The sequence below is a fragment of the Xiphias gladius genome, chromosome 17 (genome assembly GCF_016859285.1).
Source record: "Xiphias gladius isolate SHS-SW01 ecotype Sanya breed wild chromosome 17, ASM1685928v1, whole genome shotgun sequence".
NCBI lineage: Eukaryota > Metazoa > Chordata > Actinopteri > Istiophoriformes > Xiphiidae > Xiphias > Xiphias gladius.
In genome coordinates this window covers 4,106,081-4,124,663 of record NC_053416.1, presented here as the reverse complement: position 1 = coordinate 4,124,663, position 18,583 = coordinate 4,106,081, and the positions used below count along the sequence as shown (strand labels likewise).

The 18,583-nt window shown below is 44.3% G+C and overlaps 1 protein-coding gene across 4 annotated transcripts in view; it reads right to left on the bottom strand.

Annotated features, from left to right (window-relative positions):
- clip2 (CAP-GLY domain containing linker protein 2) overlaps positions 1-18,583 on the bottom strand; it is a 42,444-nt gene that overhangs the window by 7,111 nt on the left and 16,750 nt on the right. For 2 of the 4 annotated variants that reach the window (XM_040150176.1, XM_040150178.1), the window contains exons 4-14: positions 18,174-18,298; positions 16,182-16,395; positions 13,217-13,414; positions 12,901-13,004; positions 12,008-12,068; positions 7,952-8,002; positions 5,655-6,038; positions 4,673-5,248; positions 4,503-4,560; positions 3,090-3,173; positions 810-966 (exon numbers count right to left, since the gene is read on the bottom strand). In XM_040150176.1, the coding sequence (XP_040006110.1) occupies positions 810-966; positions 3,090-3,173; positions 4,503-4,560; positions 4,673-5,248; positions 5,655-6,038; positions 7,952-8,002; positions 12,008-12,068; positions 12,901-13,004; positions 13,217-13,414; positions 16,182-16,395; positions 18,174-18,298 (2,012 nt within the window). Of the gene's footprint in view, positions 1-809; positions 967-3,089; positions 3,174-4,502; positions 4,561-4,672; positions 5,249-5,654; positions 6,039-7,951; positions 8,003-9,915; positions 10,021-12,007; positions 12,069-12,900; positions 13,005-13,216; positions 13,415-16,181; positions 16,396-18,173; positions 18,299-18,583 lie in introns of all 4 variants that reach the window. The other 2 variants (XM_040150180.1, XM_040150179.1) reach the window with 2 other exon arrangements.

Below are 18,583 nucleotides of genomic sequence, written 5' to 3'. Positions count from 1 at the left end.
CTAGTTTTACTTTATCATATCATTAAGGCCTACATTATACTCAACGGTGTATTTCGGACTTTTTCTCATATGATTTCAGTATAATATCACAGGGAATGTTAGTCTGCCAGTGGTATGACACAGGTGCTGTTTAAAGCGAAACAAACCTAAACGGGGAAAGGAGAATATTCATGACGGCCGCAACCAGCTCTGCGGCGTGGAAACAGGAAGATACAGCCGCAAAGCTACAGCCCTAAGTCTTCCCACTAAAGCCACTGAGTTCATCATCTGAGCTCAGTCTCGCCGAACACGTTTATGAAGTTAAATACTTTGTGTTGCCTGTATGCAGAACACATTGCCCTTATGGGACAATGAAGTTTCCAATCAAAGTGAAGTGAGTCAGGACTTGAGTTGGTACTCCCGTGCATCCTCATTAATACCTGAGCTGGACAGTGAAATTGTATTGTACCTCTCTCACTTTACATGAATGGGACTAATGCTGGTACAGAATGACTCTCAAAAGAAAAGCACAACACAAGGTTTGCTCTCCAGCGCATTGTTTTTTTTAACTGCTCCAACAAAAACAGAACAGAACATCTTGTTCTTGATGCTGTTGATTCCTTAATTAAATAGTATGATTCAAACAATATTGTTCAAGTTCACAATACGCGTCAATAAAATCAAAACAGTGCCCTTGGGTTCCCAGTATCTGTCCATTATCACACCGATAATATGATGTGTTTTTGTGCATCATGTCTGCATGTGCAGGGACCTAATTTTTCACTTCACTAATCCAAAAAGTGCTGAGGCAGATTGTAAAATCTCCATACCTCTCTTTCTTCAGTAGCTCCTGGCTGATGCTGACCAGCTGCCCAGATGCATCGTGGGACTTCCTGGTCATGGACTCCAGCTCTGCCTCCACACGCATCTTCTCCTTGGCCAGGGCCTCGGCTCTCTTCTCCCCTGACCGAACTTTGCCCTCCAGCGCTGGTGGAAGAGAAAAATGAAGTAGCACTTTTGCTGTGAGTTTAATGTGAATTGTCGATAACACTTCTTTTTTTTTTAAACAATTAATACATTGTTTATAACACACAACAATGTATTTGTACACATATTCTAGGAGATTTCTAAGAGTTTATTTATCTGTTAAACTCCTCTACGAAGTGTTAATAACTGGTGTATAAACAGCGGATGAATCACACAACACAGTTGAAATCATATGGAAAAATGAAATATGCCACATGTATTTATTATATTGTTACACTTATTTATTATTTTTATTAATGAAGAGTGTATTGGTATCTGGAAATTGGTCTGTCACTGTGATACTTTCTTTAACACCGCGGAAATTTCTCACCGGAATATTTCACTATTTTCAAAAAGGAATGTTTGGAAATCTAAAATATGATATTTCCTACTGACACACTGATGCAGGAGATATGAAATAACCATCTAAGGCAAACCTTTGCGCAGCACTATGTGTTTATTATATTCATAAATGTTAGGTATCTACTTTCCATGACAGGTGAGCAAGACGGAGTGCTCTGGGGGAAATCTAGTAAGTAGACCTTGAGTTAAGAATGTGCATTATTTCCGTGGTAAAGAATAAAACCTCGAGCTCAACATGTCTTCATTACTTTCGAACGCATTTCTAAACAGATACAGACCTGCCTGAGAATGATTTTTATTTTAATATTTCATAACACGCTGTGATGAGTTGTCCGCGAGTGTAAGCATGTATAATTTAATATGACAACAGCTCTGTTATGCTGTGTTATTAATCATTCACTAACTGCTCATGCCCCAGTTGAGGATGCTTCAAAGGAATACATTAATAAACAATTTTTGAAAAAAAAATGCCCCTATAACCGATTCGGCTACACCGTAGTGTGTTATGGTGGGTATGAACTAACTGTTTGTATGCTGCTCATAAATGCTAAAAACTAAATTGTGAACAGAGCTCTTACACAGCGGTAACAGAGAATGGAACATTTCACATCCTCACGGCCCTACTGAAATCGTATTTGTTTTGCTATGGGGGGATCCAGTGACTAAAATGATCAGCCCACTGCAAAAACATACTATAACATTTTAAACCCACTATATTAACAATTTATACCCATTATACCAGGCAGCTTAGGCAAGTTATCTGTCTCACGTGACAATTGCGGAGCCTCAGACAGTGGTTTGCGGGGAATCGCAGAACTCATTTATCCTGCACATATTGATTTCAGGAATCACGCTCTCAGCGATGTAAGACCGATATTAAAGGATCTCTACCAACTGAGCGAATCCACGTCAAATGACGACTTACTGCCGTACCCGTGAACTCAGTACTCATTACTTGAACAGCTCAGTGCGTCATAATGCGTAACCTTTTCTGCTAATTCAAATGTCAGTTTCTACCGATCACTTCCCCTCTGCTGTACTTCGATAAAGAATTTGCAGGGGATTTTGGTCAAAAGGTACTTAAAAACCCCCTGACTTGAACCCTGCAGAGGAGTTCTACTGTTTGTAAAAGTCAATTATCAGAACCTTCAAAATGAAGTACAGTAATGAAACCATTCTTCGCTATGTGTCTCATATTATTCTTTTCTCTTTGTAAATTATTTACAATCCATTCTTCAAAGCGTGTCAGTGTGATTATCCGAGCTACGCGGAGCGTGTCTTAAGTCCCTCTGATGTGATGGAACTTTTTGGTTTTCAAAAGACAGCCGGTCCACAGACTTCCCAGTGATGAACAAAGAATGCAGTGGAGAAGGTGAGTCCGCAGTCCACCGCACGGTGATCTCAGCGCGGCTGGCAGAAAATGAAGGGAAGCCTGCGGCCCCCGCACACTGAGACACAGCGCAGACGTACAAAGAGGGCAACACTGATAGTCACTAATGAAGGTCAATTACTACTGTTAATAGGACACAGATAACGAGTTTATATATCGAGAAATATGCCTCTTTTGTTCCCGATCTAAAACCCAAACGGGCTGAAGGGCGGGAGGCGCTTCAGTGAACCATCGAGCTTAGCCTTGTTTTAACATTGTAAGGAAAAAACACGAAAAGGCTATTCGCCGACAGGCTACGTGAAAACGCCGCGCTCCGGAAAATGACATTTACCTCCCATCTGTGATTTGAGGGCTTCCACCTGGGAAGTGAGAGTAGAGACCTCTTTTTCCCTTTTCAACAACTTCTCCATCGTTTCTAGGGAAAAACAAAACAGCATTAAGTGTCTTGCTCGGAGAACGCAGCGCTCCAGAAACCACAATGAGAGCACTGGTTGTGGGTTCTTGGGTCAGTGTAACAGTCTGTGAGGTGCATGCTGCAGGTCTGAAGTTACAAATGATCTCCTTACGTTAACATAGGTATCTGTCACTTAGCAACGTATCTTAAAAATCTTATGACCACGTGATATTTGGTGGGTAGATTTTACCTCTGGGCCAAAGGAGCTGACATTAGATCATTAACATTATGAAACCGAGATAGACCACTGGTCAGGAAAATCGACTGCATTCACTAATGCGAAGAGAATAACGAGGACTATTTCGTCCAGGAATAGTTCGACATTCCGGGAAACAGGACTATTCGCTTTCTGGTGGAGAGTTAGATGATACCACTCTCACAGCCGTCAGGTAAACGTGAGGCTACAGCCAACAGCCGGTGAGCTCTGCTTGGTGCTCCATCAGAAATGCTTCTCTTGGGCTCGGCCGGTTGGAGGAGGCCGTTGGCGTCCGCGTGCTGGTGTTGCAGGCAGGGAACGAGAGGCAAAAGTAAGCAAACCTCCGGTGTAGCCGCGTGTCACGGGCAGACGGTGCGACTGTTAGCGGCACTGAAGAGCAAGAGACACACCAGGATCTAAAAGGACCGAGGCGATGTCTGCTGGTAAGTTTACACGCCGTTAAACAGCTAATTCGAAATCTGGCCTGCGAACTGACGTTAGCACTGCACTCTTCCTGGTGAATGTTTCTCTGGTCGCTCGTTCAGCCGGCTGCTCAGGTTGGTAAATTAGATACGAAGGAGACTTTAGCAGGAAAGCTAACGCGGGTTGTTGTTCAGAGTCTGTGGCTCTCGTGTAGCCGCCGGTGTCTGGCTCAGGTGGACTTCGTTACAGTTGGACAGAGCCAGGCTAGCTCGTCCCCCACCTGCCTCCAGACTTCACGCTAAGCTAAGCCCAACCGGCTGCTGGCACTCCACCTAACCCTCCGTCAGAAAGCGATATAAGCGTACTTCCCAAAAGGTCCAGCTGTTCCTTTCAGTGGAGCAAGACAGAACTGTGCATTTCTCTGCCATCCTCAGGTGCGTGAATGGACATTATGATCAGCAGCTTATAAACAAATGCAACAGAAAGGCTGAAACATAAAGGGCCATAAAGACGTTTCGACAAAACTGATAGCATCAACTAGTTTTTATGAACTTGGCAAGTAATAACAGGAAGCAGAATATATGAACATGTAAGGAAAATAGAACAATTGAAGTGTATGTGTGTTTTTTTTCTAAAAATGTACTAATACTCAAATAAGTGGGCTGCGATACCTTCGATACTCTGTTTTAGCTTCATCTTCTCATCTGAAATTTCATTATCCTCTATCACCTGAAAAAGGAGAGTTGAGTTCAAGAGAGTTGAACTGAAATTAAAACAGTGTATTAATAATCCAAACAACATCAAACTACTGTAGGTACTGGACTTCTAGCTTGTTGCTCACGTTTGCATCATGGGAGGTGTAGCGGTCTGCCTGGATGGCCTGGAGCTGGTTCGCCGTCACCCTCAGCTTCTCCTCCAGTTTCTGGATCTCCTCCTGGCTCTCTGCCTGGGCTTTCTGCAGGGCTTGGTAGTCCGTCATCTTCTTCTCTGACAGCTCCAGTCTCTCTCTCAGCTCCTCCGTGCTTCTATCCTGCTCCATCTGAAGCTTCTCCATCTCTGCCAGCCTCTGCTCCGCCTTCTGTAGCTTATCAGTCGCCTCCTCCAGGGCCTGCTTCACGCTTTTGGCCTCTACCTCGGCCCTCCATGTCTGGTTGCCCTCGGCCAGCTGGTCTTTGGCCTCCTGAAGACGATTGCAGAGGTCCTCGCGTTCCTTGGTCAGAATTGCAGCTTCAATCTTATGTTTGGCCTTGAGATTCTCCACTTCCAGCTGGTGCTCCATCTTCAGGCTCTCCAGACTGGCTCTCAGCTCCTGGGTGTCCTGCTCTTGGCCTTCTGAAGAAGCATGATCACTACTCAATGAGGCCTTCAGTTCCTCCAAGGATCGCTGGTGGTCGCTCACTAAAGTGTCAAATTTAGCCTGCAGAGAGAAATGAGAAGAAGTATCTGGTTGCATTGGTGGTATTTGGGAAATAATCAATTCAAATTGATTGAAATGGGAAATTTTGATTTAATTCGACATTCTTATTCATTTTATACTTAATGTGTTTTCCTTGGTCAAAATTCATCTTTTCAAGGCTTTTGCTTTTGTACTCCGCTATAAGCAAAATTTCCAGGGAGTCCCTGAATCCTCTTAATCCTGTAAATCCTCACAGAATATTCGGCATAAAAACTGTCAAATTCGAAAAGGTAAATCCAATCTCACTGCTATCTGCTTTTAAAAATTTTTCTAATTCGTCAGAGAGAGCAACTGAAATAAGCCCCACTGCTCTTGTTGAAGTTCTCTGAACAGTTTGTGTTGGGTTAAAATGAATGCAGCAGAGTACCTTCCAGGTGTCCATCATTTCCATGTTTTCCTTGGTGGCGTGCTGGACTTTCTGCTTCATCTCACTGATCTCCTGGTTCTGTTTATCCACCACCGCCTTCAGCGCGTCTATCTCCTGCTGGCTCGCTGCTAATGCCGTCTCGTACTTCTCTTTGAGCTCGCTGCTCTCCTTGTAGTGCTCGCGGCCCGCCGACAGCAGCTGCTCGCGCAGGAGGAGGGTCTCTGGTTGGGCGTCGGACCCGGCGGCTGCGTCACCGTCGTTGGCCTGCTGCGGGCCCGGGTCGGACCCTCTAAGTTGAGCCTGGAGGTTCTTGATCTCAGCTCTTCTGAGGGTGAGCTCCTCCTCCAGTTGCATGATACGACTCTGCTCTTCAACTGTGGTTTGCTGACGAGAAAGAAAGCAACATCAAACACTGCTATTAGAGGTTTTTCCTCATCACTACCGCAGCAGAGAGATGTCAGCCTTTCAAAAGAATGACCTTATTACCGTAACAGGTGGGAGACCCTGCAACAGAATGATGTCATTCAAACGAAAAGGTGACACTGATTTAATGGCGGAAATCAGGCTTCAAGGAAAAAGGAAATCAAAGGGAAGCCCCAGAAGGTCCTTGCAAGGATTGGAGACGGTCAAGTGCATTCCAGTGGAATATATGATACAAAAAAACATTACATTAAGTATGTGGACAGAGACCCATTGTTTCACAGTTTGGCTTTCTGTTTGGCTACCAATGGCTCTCCTTAGGTACGAGATGGTGCACAGACTATCAGCTATCAGTTTTCCCCCTGGTGCCCAGACTTCAGAGTGCACGCGAGCACATCTGCAGATCCTACTCAGAGCATGTGTTCTAAATATTCATGGCAAAATTCTTATATTTAAAATAGGTCCCACACAACACCTGACGGTGTACAGATAAGCACACAAGACACCATATGTTCATGGTTCAGCTTCTGTGGTGCTGGTGGGCAGATTTTTATTTTAGAGCGTGCTATAGCCGTTGTCTTTATACCAACAATGGATCACGTGACTACATGTAATGTGACAGGGCTCTGCTGAAATGACAAACCCACGGAGAATTGCCACCAGACCCTGCAGGGCTCCCTTCAGCTCTACGAAGCTTTTATTGTTTCTTTTAACTCACTGTTTTGGTTTTTTGCGGCTTGCAAACTTTAACGTCTTGATTCACTCCGACTGCTCTCATTAGGGCCATTTTTTTGGCTGTAGCAGGCAGCTGTTTTCAGCCAAACGGCTACACCCACAGTACGTTACCTGCTTGGTGCCGGGCAGGTTTTTCCACTGTAAACGGCTGCCTGCTTCTGCTGAAAACAAGAGTAATGAGAGCTGAGGATTTTATGGCCAGAAAAAAAACAAAAAACAAAAACAATGAGCCAAAAGAAACTGAAAGGCTCTGTTGAGCTGAGGGAACTGAAGAGCCAAGTGGTAGCCGGTTTGTTATAAGCGACCCCTTTCACATTACACATGCTCATTTAATCTATTTTTAATATGAAAAATATTGGTTAGTGCAGCGCTAAACTCTCCTGGATTACACATTTTAAATCTGGCCGATGCATCCCAGTACCCCCATCCTAGCAGGCCATTATTTTAGAGGAGTACTGGCAGCAGTAGGAAGCGAGCGTTTCGAAGATCGAAGAAGTCTGAGCAAACCGTTGCACTCATTTTATGATGCTGCTGTGCTCAAGACTACAGTCTGCTCTAAGTACGTTAAAAGTCACTGTATCGTTTCCGTCCAAAGTGAAAATACAAAAAGGAGCCAAAGGATCAACGTGTCTCTGTCCAAATATTTGTGCAGCTCACTGTATGTGCAAAGAAGTGGAAGATGAGAGGAGAGCACAGCCATTCTCTGATCATCTAGAAGCAGCCAAGCAAATATAATAAAGCCGACAGCAAACCTCCACACAGTGACACAGCGCGCGCACACACAAACACACACACACACACGCGCACGCACACACACAACTGCAAACATCCTCCACACATTTGTATCCAGTCAAAATAAAAAAGAGATTAAGAAGGAGGACCTGCTGCACAGTGCACAGATGTTAATTTCAACAATCTGGGAAAACAATCCGCCAGACCTCAGAGTTACTAGTTGATTCATATCAGAGCTTTTGCCTGAACAGCATTCAGATTACGGCACATCACACAGGAGTAAAAGAGTAAAAAAAAAAGGTCTATGCAAGGTTAATGTCCTTGACAGCGTCTGAAGTCGATTTGAAGTCAAGAATTGAGATAGCTCAGCAGCGGATCAAAGCCAAAATAAGATCAAATCTCTTTTTCACCTTGGTTCTCTTACCCAACCTCAAGGATACTGCATCCTGAGTGCATCTTCCCTGTTGGCAGAAGCAGACCTTACTGCAAATATACGAATCCAGCATTTCAAAGTGTTTTGTTATCTTTTGATGCCTGAAAATTGAAAGCACAAGCTTGTACGCTTTGATTTGTGTTGCTGTGGTCTATTATTGAAGAGGCTTTCACTCTGAAGTGCAGCGCTGCATGTCAAAGTGATGTAAAGCTGTAACTACTGATTGTAAATGGGCATTACCACGACGGTTTGCCTTGAAACATTCATCTGAGAATCGGGGATGAATCCCATCCACAATTTAGCAACTTCTCGTGTGTTACTAATTACGGAACGGCTCGAAAACACTAGCGTGGAGCTCGGGGAGATGTATCCACTGCGTACTTTAGAGCTAAAATGGAAAAAGGTGTTATGTCAAACGTTGTGTCCTGGGATCTTAAAGTGCAGCTGGCAACTGATCCAAACGCCAACCTTTAAATAAAATAAAATTAAAAAAAAATTTAAAATCACAAATTTAAAAGAAAATTAAACACCAGCTACTGCAACTGAAGAGGTGAAAAGCCGAAGCAGCTGGAGAGCCACATCTGATACTGTGTTTCCTTTCAAAGGCAAATGTCTCAGGGGAAGCTCTGGGTCAACGGTGAGGAGGAGCGGGATTACTGCGATTCATGGTATGATAGTGACAGAATGAGGGAGAGGAAGGAGCATATCAAGTCAATGTGCATATATGTTTGGCGTGTTTCTACGCTCACACACGGTGATAAGTAACCATCCGTCAGTGTCACGTCGAGGATCTGTGGCCATTACTGAGGTTCAGGCTTTTGTCTGTGGCTGTTTAATCGTGACGCGGAAGAACAGTGCATGGGGCGCCCGCGTACTTGACATACCAAGACGTTTCAGACATGTATTTTGAAAGATAAGGCTGCTGATATTCAAAATGTTCTCATTTTCAACAAATCCCACGAAGGGACCAAAACCAACAATAAAACTCGATCCTACTCACAGGTAACGCCGGCGTGGCTAAAGCCCGACACAGCTTATTCCTCTCAGCTATATAAATCAGATCAGCGAGCCACACTGCTGCACCGGGTTGACACGCTCCTCCGTTACCACGAACACAGGCCCTGTAGTTTGTTTTGAGTCGGTCCCACGAGCACCATCCTGCCGCTGGAAATACCCACTAGAGCACCAAATGCAGATTAATCCGCAGGTGAAAATAGTCCCGAGCAAATGCGCTATCTATTCCTGTTTGAGTAACCTTTACTACAAAATTATTCTGCCTTTTTTTTTTTTTTTTTAAATAGAAAGAAGACAAAAAGAAACTATTTTTATATATGTGAGCCTACATGTTTTCAGCAGGGACCATGGGCTGAGGCTGAGACGTGCTGTGGAGGTCAGAAAGTTTGGAGAGACGGACGAACACATTATTGGTTTTGGTCCTTTTTATAAATGGGATTTGGTGACTGAATTAATTTAAACAGCCTTTTCCATTTAAACTGTAAGATTTTTAACACTTCGATTTGTTTCATCTTCCCAGAAAACAGCCTCATGAATATTCACGTCTTGAACTGTCTACCTCCGCTGTATTACGGCTGGATCGATATACACAGATACATACTGAGAATATATACCCGTAGCATAAAATCTGTGGCATCAGAACAGACGGTGGATCCAGATTTTATACGCTCATTTTCAGACGAAAAAGTGGAGCTTTACAAATACAGGCCAATACTGGCCAGTGTACTTACGTGTGTATTGATTTTCAAGAATGACTATTGGTATGTCTCTAGTTTGATTTGATGTGAATCTGGACATCAAAGGTGGACGGGTGGAGTACGACTTTAACCCGTGCAGCTTGTGAGTTATGCTACCATCAACAAAGAAGCAAACAGGTGCAGAACCACACAGGACAGTGGCTACAGGCAAAGGGCTCGTGCTTTTTACCCTCCTCCTCTCTAATTCTTTCTGAAGTGCCTCTGCTCTCGACTGTTCGAGGAGCAGGCTCTGCTCAAGCTGACGAATATGGGCATGTTCCAATTTCGTCTGTGTCTACGGAGAGAGACAAAAAGAGAGAGACAGAAAGGGGGGGGAAAAAAGACTCATAGGGAGAGAGACCCGTAAAGATCGGAGGGGAATGGCAGAGATCAGAACAACTGTCAACAGATGATGAAAGGGCAGCTTTGTAGACAGCAGCACTGTGCAAGAACTGAGCTGATCATATGATGGGAAGATTTGAGGAGAAGAGGCTGGAGAGCTAAGTCAGACCCCGTCTAAAATGGTTCAGTTTCAGACTCTGAAGTGAGACGGCACTTGCAGAGAAGGTGCACTTTGCAGTTGAGAGCGGGGAGGGACAACTCTGTGCTCCTTGCTCGCGTGTCAGCCCAGCAGAGTGCTTCAGAGACATGTCGGTCTGAGCTGTTTAATGAGTTGAGCACAGTGTACGCTCACACACCAGAACCGGCTGCTCCGACGATGTGCTAAATATTCACACAGTTTGGTTTTTGTTTTCAAATATCTAATCTTTATATTTCATTAAACTGAAGCATTTATTCTCGTTAAAAAAAACCCAAAAAAAACATTATTTGGTAACACTGGAAATTTCTCTCCAAGTTGATAATGTGATTTCTCCGCACATCAGTGAGCCACACTCTTGCACTGGGTGACATGCTCCTACATGAACACAGGCACTGTAGTTTATTTTGAGACAAGCTCACATGCACCGTCCTGCTGCTGGGGGGGAAAAAAAAAACAAAACCAAAAAAAAACAAAAAAACAAAAAAAAAACGCCACGTGTATTAATCCGCAGCTGAAAATAGTCCCCAACAAATGCACTATTTACTTCAGTTTGAGTAATGTGTGCTAAAAACGACAGTGCCCAAGTGTTTTAAGAAATTACTGAGCCATTTAAAAAAAAAATCTATATCTATATATCTATAGATATATATCTATATATCTATCTATATATATCTATTTGTTGCTGTTTTTTAAAATGGACATGTTTAATTTCGACCCATGCTTGGGACTGTGCCACAGACATGGCGGAGATGTCTGAAAGCACTGAGAGATGAACTAACACATTGTTAGTTTTGTTTTTTTTTCCCTGGGATTTGTTGACAATATTAAAAGTATGAAATATGGCAGGACTTGTCCTTTAACAGGAAAGCCTCTTGTCTTTGCTCGTCTTTCTTCTGTAAACGTGGCTTCCATGCAGTGTTGGAACATTATGCTAGATTATAAAGACCGCAACTGCAGATGGAGTATAAATGTTTTTTAAAGAAATCCGTATCCTTAAATAATGGTCGAGAACCATTTTATCTAAAGGACGTTTTTAAGGATAAACATTTTTAGAATACTTCAGTCACCATGCGACAGAATGTGCAATCACAAATCTGTTTTTTTTGGGGGGTTGTGTACATCTGGAGACTAATTAAAGCCAAAAGCATATTCAAAAGTGAACAAATGAGATTTACCTTCCATTCAGGTTCTTTCCCAGGGGACAGACGGGAGAGGGGACGGATAGTGTACTTTATCTAATGGATTTCCGGCTTTTTTCCGCCCAGCTGGAAATTAGCGACGAGTCACACGTTCGCTGAAGCCGGCAACTTATTCATGGTTTTTTTTTTTTAAATCCTCAAACTTTGTTTGACTTCTGTCCCAAAATATGCAGCGACTGAGAGCCGCCGCTCTCCTTTAGTGAAATTTCTGTGGCGCCGCGGTGAGCGGCATAGTGAGTGGGGAGGCTGTCAATCAAACTGTCTGGGGGGTTTCCTAGTCCAGATCTTCCTCCCTGCTGAACCATCTTCCCAAACACATTATCATCTGTTCTGCATGTATAAACCCATTGTAAATGTGCCTTTTAGCCTCGATCTCCAGGCTTTGCATTTATGCTGACGGTGCCGTCTCGTGTTATACGGCATGAAAAACGGTCTACGGAAACACGGCTCATGATATCGAAGGACAAACTGTAAATTAGTGTGAGGAAACACAGACATTCAATTATCGATCGTGTGCAGGTATTAATCATGCTGATAAATACCTCCAGGTCTCCCTTGGTGATGGACTCCTCCTCTACTCTGAACTGGAGGTCCTCCACTTTCCTGTGAATGGAATTTGTATGAGAAGTGTCACAGGGAATGAGAACAGCAAGGGATCAGTGGGAGCCTGGTTCTTTTGACCAGTGTTCCCATTTCATGTCTTTACCTGCTCTGTGTGCCGTCATAGTTACACAACATGCTGAATACGGATTTTTCTAAACTTTACACTTGACCGTCTTGTTATCTCTCTTTCTCTAACCGATTCTCTTCGAGCAGATGCTCTTAAGAAAAAGTGAAAATGGCCATTTCTGATTTTAGCTGGTCTTTGCACAGGCACGGCGGGAAACGGACCCGGCTATGTACGCTGACCTTTCGCCGTGGCCCCTCTGCTGAACAACGGTAAGCTAACCACACCCTGACTCCAGCTCTGTGCCTAACGGGCACAGGCCGTGGGATTTCATGAAGTCGTGAGGCACATTTCCCAAAACGTCGAAATACCCCTTTAAGAGTCGGTCTAGACTCACTGTAGTGGAATGTATAGTCGCTGAAGAGAGGCCACGAGCAACGCTTCACACTTTAATTTGGTTAAATTGTGCCACGGTAATCAATTCCCTTATGAAGTCGTGGTCTCAAGATAAACAATTTTTTTTTTTTTTTTTTAAAATTCTAATAATGACACGACTATCATCAAACAGAAATGAAATATAATGAGAAAACCAAGTTGGAATTCTTCGGCGACAGCAGCAAAAGCACAGTTTAACGTATAGTGACGTGAGAATTTGTTTTTGTCGAGGCCGGCAGATCCTTCCAAATGGTCCACGTTTGGACTCCGGAACCACCGCCGCCGGCCCACGAGAGACCGCGAGCAGCACGGGTGACGTTTGAGTGATGTTACCTTTTCTCCTCTTCAAGCTGATTAGCCAGTTCCTGTTTATCTTTCTGCGTGCTGGCCAACAGGGCTTTGACTTGCTGGAGGGTGCTCTCATTCTCCGTTACATACTGTAGCAGATAGTAGGGGCAAGAAGAAACGTGCTAATGAAGCATAACGTGCTTAACCACAGATTTATTGTTGCATAAGTCATTGGGCCGATTGTTTTTTTTTTTTTTGTCAAACACAAGAAGGGAAAAGGCCAGAAGGGATTGCAATACGACGACTCTGCTAGTGTCTTCCGTTTCCCCCCCGGGAGGTGATCCGCTTATCTGTTACGTACCTGCATGTGCTGCGCCTTGTGGACGCTCAGCTCCTTCTCCACCTCGCAGATGTGGCTGGTCGCCTTGGCCATCTCGGCCCGCTCCAGGTCCCTCTCGGCCAGCAGCTGCTCGATGTGCTGCTGCTTCTCCTTCAGGGCTTCCTGGAGCGCGGTGGTGCCGGAGATCTTCCGGGCGTAGCGCGAGGACGTCTCCGTCAGCTTTGGAGGGAGAGAGCATTACAGGATTTCGGAAATGTGGGCCGAGGAGAGGGGGGGGATTGTTAAAAGGGACAGGAAAGGGAGGAAAAGAAGGCGAGAAGGCAGGAAGAAATGGAGAGATGCACGTAGGGTTAAGGAAAGATTAGACTGAATGTAACTGAGTCGAAGATCGGACGCGAGTAAACCCTCTAATTGTCGAGAGACACGAGAGGCTTCGCTTTTTTTGAGATCTCCCGAGGGAAATTTTGCGACTGTGAGGAAACTTAAGGTCAAAACCAGTGTGATGGTCATGTTTTTGATCATGAAAGTAACTGCTCTGTGAACCTGACACTTTGCCTTCATCTGATCACATGGGAATTATCTCACGATCATGAAGAGGCGGAGCTTTTTATCCCTGAGAATACTAGGCTTGTTAAGGTGGAAATGAAAAAACACTTACTTCCCCCTCCAAACTACAAATCAGAGAAACACCCAGCCTTCTGTACAAGTAGCTCCCTCATCCTGACAAGAGTAAGATCTTGGTGAAACTATGAAATAAGCCGCGTTCCTTCTCAGATTACTTAGATATGGAAATTCTCAACTTTTAAGTTATTCTATGAAATGCTGGCTACAGGAGGCTTTAAACAATGTGTGTCCCACAACCTCGGTCTAAAGTTTGTTTTCCTTTTATCCCCTCAGGGAATATCTGACTGCTTGGGAAAGTATCAGATGAGAAAGCGCAAGCGTCGAAGTTGTGATGAGAGATGCAACACTTTCTTTGGCCACTAGAGTATGCTCTTTGAAAGGAATCCTGCCTGACCTATGGGATGAGTTCAGACCAGTGGCTTTTACACAAACAGAATAATACTAGACGAGGAAGAAGAGGAAAAAAGAAAAGAAAAAAAAAATTCCACGCATTTGCATTTTTTCGTTTGTAGGTTTTCTGGTTCTGGTTTCCTACACGAGGACATTGCACTGAAAAGGCAAAAGCTGGTGGAAAAAAGAGCCTGTTTAACTACAACTACATGGGCACTGGGGGTCACTGAAGCAGTGGAGCCTTGCTTTTGTGTGGGCGCCAGCAAGAACTGCCGAGGGGGGTTTTTAATTCATATTTCAGCATCTTTATTTTCACAGTTACGAATGCAGCGCGAGGTCCTAACACGGTGTTAAATGTGTGTCGCGACGCCCGTTTGCGTCTGACATCTTTATGTAAACCTCCACCTCTGTGCCTGCCGTCTCTACTTTCCTACCGCTGCCGACAAAACGAAATCGCGGGGCGATCGTGGTACGAGATCTTTAAGGAGAGGCAGCCGGTCCAGAGTATTTTGTGCTGCGTGATCAGCCTGGTGATTCACAAAGGTCGCCTTCGGTGCCGTCTGACACCGCTGGCAACAATTAAGGAGAGTGAAGGGCAGTGTTCTCCACCCGAGGTCTGGCGCGCAACCAGGGGCCGAAAACGTTGCGAGATGCCCCGATGTCCCCGTCCGTTTTAGTGCGTCGCCGGCCATCCCCGGGGATGTTCGGCCTAAAGACGGACTGTGTTGAAACAAGCTATTTGAATGCTCTTTCAGCTGCAGCTCTGCAGATTGGTCACGCAGGAGGAAACTGCAAAGTCAGTGAATGAGAGCCTCACACTGCACGGCAACAAAATGCTAATTATTAACCACTCGGCAGTTCAGAGAGTGTTTCAGTACAATGAAGCTCTTTGTCGTCGCACTGTTTGAATTTGTAGACATATTATTTCACGAACCAAAATTAAAAACTTTTAACCTTTAATCAGACGATGCAATGTTTCTGTTTTGTTTTGTTTTTTTAATATATGAATCGCAAAATACAGATTTAATAAGTAATAGAAACTAGTAGGCATCCTTGGTATTCAAAGGTGTGGAAGTTTTAAGGGTTTTAATGAATTTTACAATACTATTTGTTAAAAAAGGAAAATTATAACAAACTGAAAGGTACCTTAAAATTCAGTTTAAGCCACATTTATATAAGGAAATCTTCTCGGTTAACCGAAGTGCATTTCTTGGTTTCATGTCCTATATATGCCAATTCCATCCACTTCTGTATTTTGTTTTTTTTCTATATGTTTGGCCATTCCCTGACATTCTCGTTTTTCTTTTATGGAATTCTATTCTTTTTTTTTTTTTTAGATATATTGCACACCCCTGAAGCACCTTGTAACGCTAAATTTGAAAGGTACTATAGAAATAAAGTTCACTCACTCACTTACCTACTTTTAGGGAATAATTTGGGGAAGAAAAAAAAAAAAAAAGCTTAATCACTTTCTTGCGAAGAGTCGGATGAGAACATCGACACCACTGTCACGTCTGTACGGTAAATATGAATCTACAACCAGCAGCCGGTTATCTTAGCTCAGCATGAAGACTGGAAACGGGGAGAGACAGTTCGCCTGGTTTGGTCCCAAGGGAACATAAGCTGCCTACCGGCTCCTCTCAGGCTCCGTGGTTCAAATGTTTGTCTAATCCGTGCAGAAACCGAGGTGTAAATATGACTCGTTAGGGTTTTACGGGGGGGGGGGGGTTCGTGCAGGACTGTATCTTGGCCTGGTGCAGTGACCTCGGGGGGCCTCCCCCGGCGACCTCACGGTGACGACTGGACTGGCTGCGGCTCCATAAATCGGTGTGCAGACATGACAGTGGTGTCGACCTCCTCGGCTGACTCTGCGCGAAAGCGTCGGTTTGAGCGCATCCCGCCAACTCTGTATGACCAGCCCCCCCACCCCCGGCTCGCAGCGTGTACTCGAAGCGCATTGCACTCATCTTACCAGCCCAGCTCGGCTCGGTCGTCCACCCACGGAGGAGGCCACCGAGCTGACTGAACTGATGGAGGAGCTGCTGGGGCTGTGGGCCAGAGAGGAGACCCCCATGGCCACCCGCTTGCTCTTCTTAGCCTTGGCCGGGCTGGTGGAGGGGAAGCCGATGCGGATCACCTTATGGATCGGCGCAAACAAGCCGAACTTGGGAAGACACTGGAAGTATCTGTAGGAGGGAGAGAGGAACGGGGTGAGGGGTTTTGCGAAGAACTGAACACAGACTCCCTTTGTGTTTAGTTTGGATCGTCAAAACTTTTGTTACGTACTTCCACTGACATTTCCAGGCATAGAAAGAAAAAAACATGATCGTAGTCTGCAATCTGAAAATATTTCAGTTTCAAACCAGCTGCGAATGTGTCCCACATGGTCAATCATTGAAATCATCTATAAAAGTCCGCTGCAATTAAACAGAACAAATAAATAAATAAATACAACTTTGAAACACTCATTATGTGAGAATAATGAGCGCGATGAAACGGCGGTCCTTACTATTGGCCCTGAGAGCGCCCAGAAGACCCTGCAGCAAACTCCGGGACCTTTACCCTCTAACATCAAGCTGTGTACCGGGAATTGAGGTTTCACAATACTCTGGATTTTTTTAATTCAACTAAAGACACGTGTGCAGTTGAAGTCAGCCATATTTGACCTTTTTTCACAGTGCGGGTGTATTAAACCTCACAACTAGATTACTGTTACTCTTTACACACCTGCACCTTGAAGGCAGCTGGTATAAAACGGATGCTCTGGATGTTCCCGGAGCTGGACCTACACCAGCCAATACCACGGGAGACCGAGCATTTCCTGCCATTGCCTCTGAACTTTGGACTAGTTTACATCCCAAGACTCACTTACATTCACTTTCTTTTTCTTTATTCTTAAAGTCTTTTTTTTGTAAACTCTGTTTCGTTGCTCTTGTGTTTGTTTCCATTGTAACTTTCAGACGCATAAATGAATCTTAACCGACAATATTCTACGTGCATAAATTGAAAAGCAATGATCACCATTAGCAGTCGCTAACACTTGAACTACTTTTAGCTACAGCATCAGCTTATCATCATGTCTGAGGGTTTTTTTCATGTCATTCACGACTTTCCTGTGTTTTCATCTGATGTAAAATGTGCATGATGCAAATAGTTTGAAAGTCACTGTGACTGATCATGATGTTTCCATATTTTCTCTCTCACAGCTCTAAGAGTTTGGGTTTTTTTTTTTAAAACAGAACACGTGTGGTTTTACTTCTGTTGATGCTGTGAACATAGTTTCCCCATTGTCCATGTAGAAGCCACGAATAAGCCCCCTCTGGGCTTCTTGACTCTCCCTGCTGTTGTTCTAAAGTCTTCATAAACTTGCACAAATAAACTGTGAATCCTACAGGATTCGAGAATTACACTGGGCGAGGTTAGAAACTCTGGAACAATTAGACCAAAACTTTAGTATAAAAAGAAGGTGCATCTGGATTTGGACTTCTTCATGAAAAATGTGACAGTGTCTGGGCTACTTAGACAACTTTTTTTTTCCATTTTTGTCCTTTGGCTCTAAATTTCAAGCAGCACTCCAGAGTGTCAGTAACCCTACAGTATTTCACCCATCCCGAACAGTTTTCCACTGCCGGTGGGGGGGGAAACGGTGTCGGACTATGAAATAATAAATAATAAACGGAAATCAGACATATGACAAATGTGAGAAACATTGCGAAGGACACGCCCAACCACTGGTGCAGACTGGCTCTGGCCTAGAGGGTCAGTCAGTTTGATTTCACGAGCAGGCAGATGAGAGAACAAAGAACAACCAGCTGAACAGATGGATCCACAGTCTTCCCCTCAATTTCCTTTTAGGGGAAAGAGCAAAGGAATTTGAGGCGCTTGAAGCATACATAATGTATATGTGTGTGTGTGTGTGTGTGTGTGTGTGTGTGTGTGTGTGTGTGTGTGTGTGTGTGTGTACCTTGTACCAGCTACCGCACCGTCATTCTTCCCCAGGGGCTCATCTAGCTCAACCCCGCACCATTCACCCTTGGCGAAGTCTGTCTCTCCCATGTAGCGTATGACTCCCATCTTTGAGCCTCCGACCTGACAACAGGAAGCGAAAAGACCTGACTGCTCACATCTTCAATGGCGCCAATCGAACGCTTTACATCGAGCTGTTGCGGAAGAATAATCATCACCGATTTTTATTTACATTATGAGTCGCCCTTCTCTTGGGCGCATATTTAATGCACCCTTCTCAAATTAGACGTGATACCGTAGTTTATTAAAAATCAGTAGCTTCCGTGTCATGTTTTTTGATATGGCAGGAGTTTCTCAAAATTTCACACCGCATTTCCCACAATCCCCTTTGCTTGTGTAACACAGAGG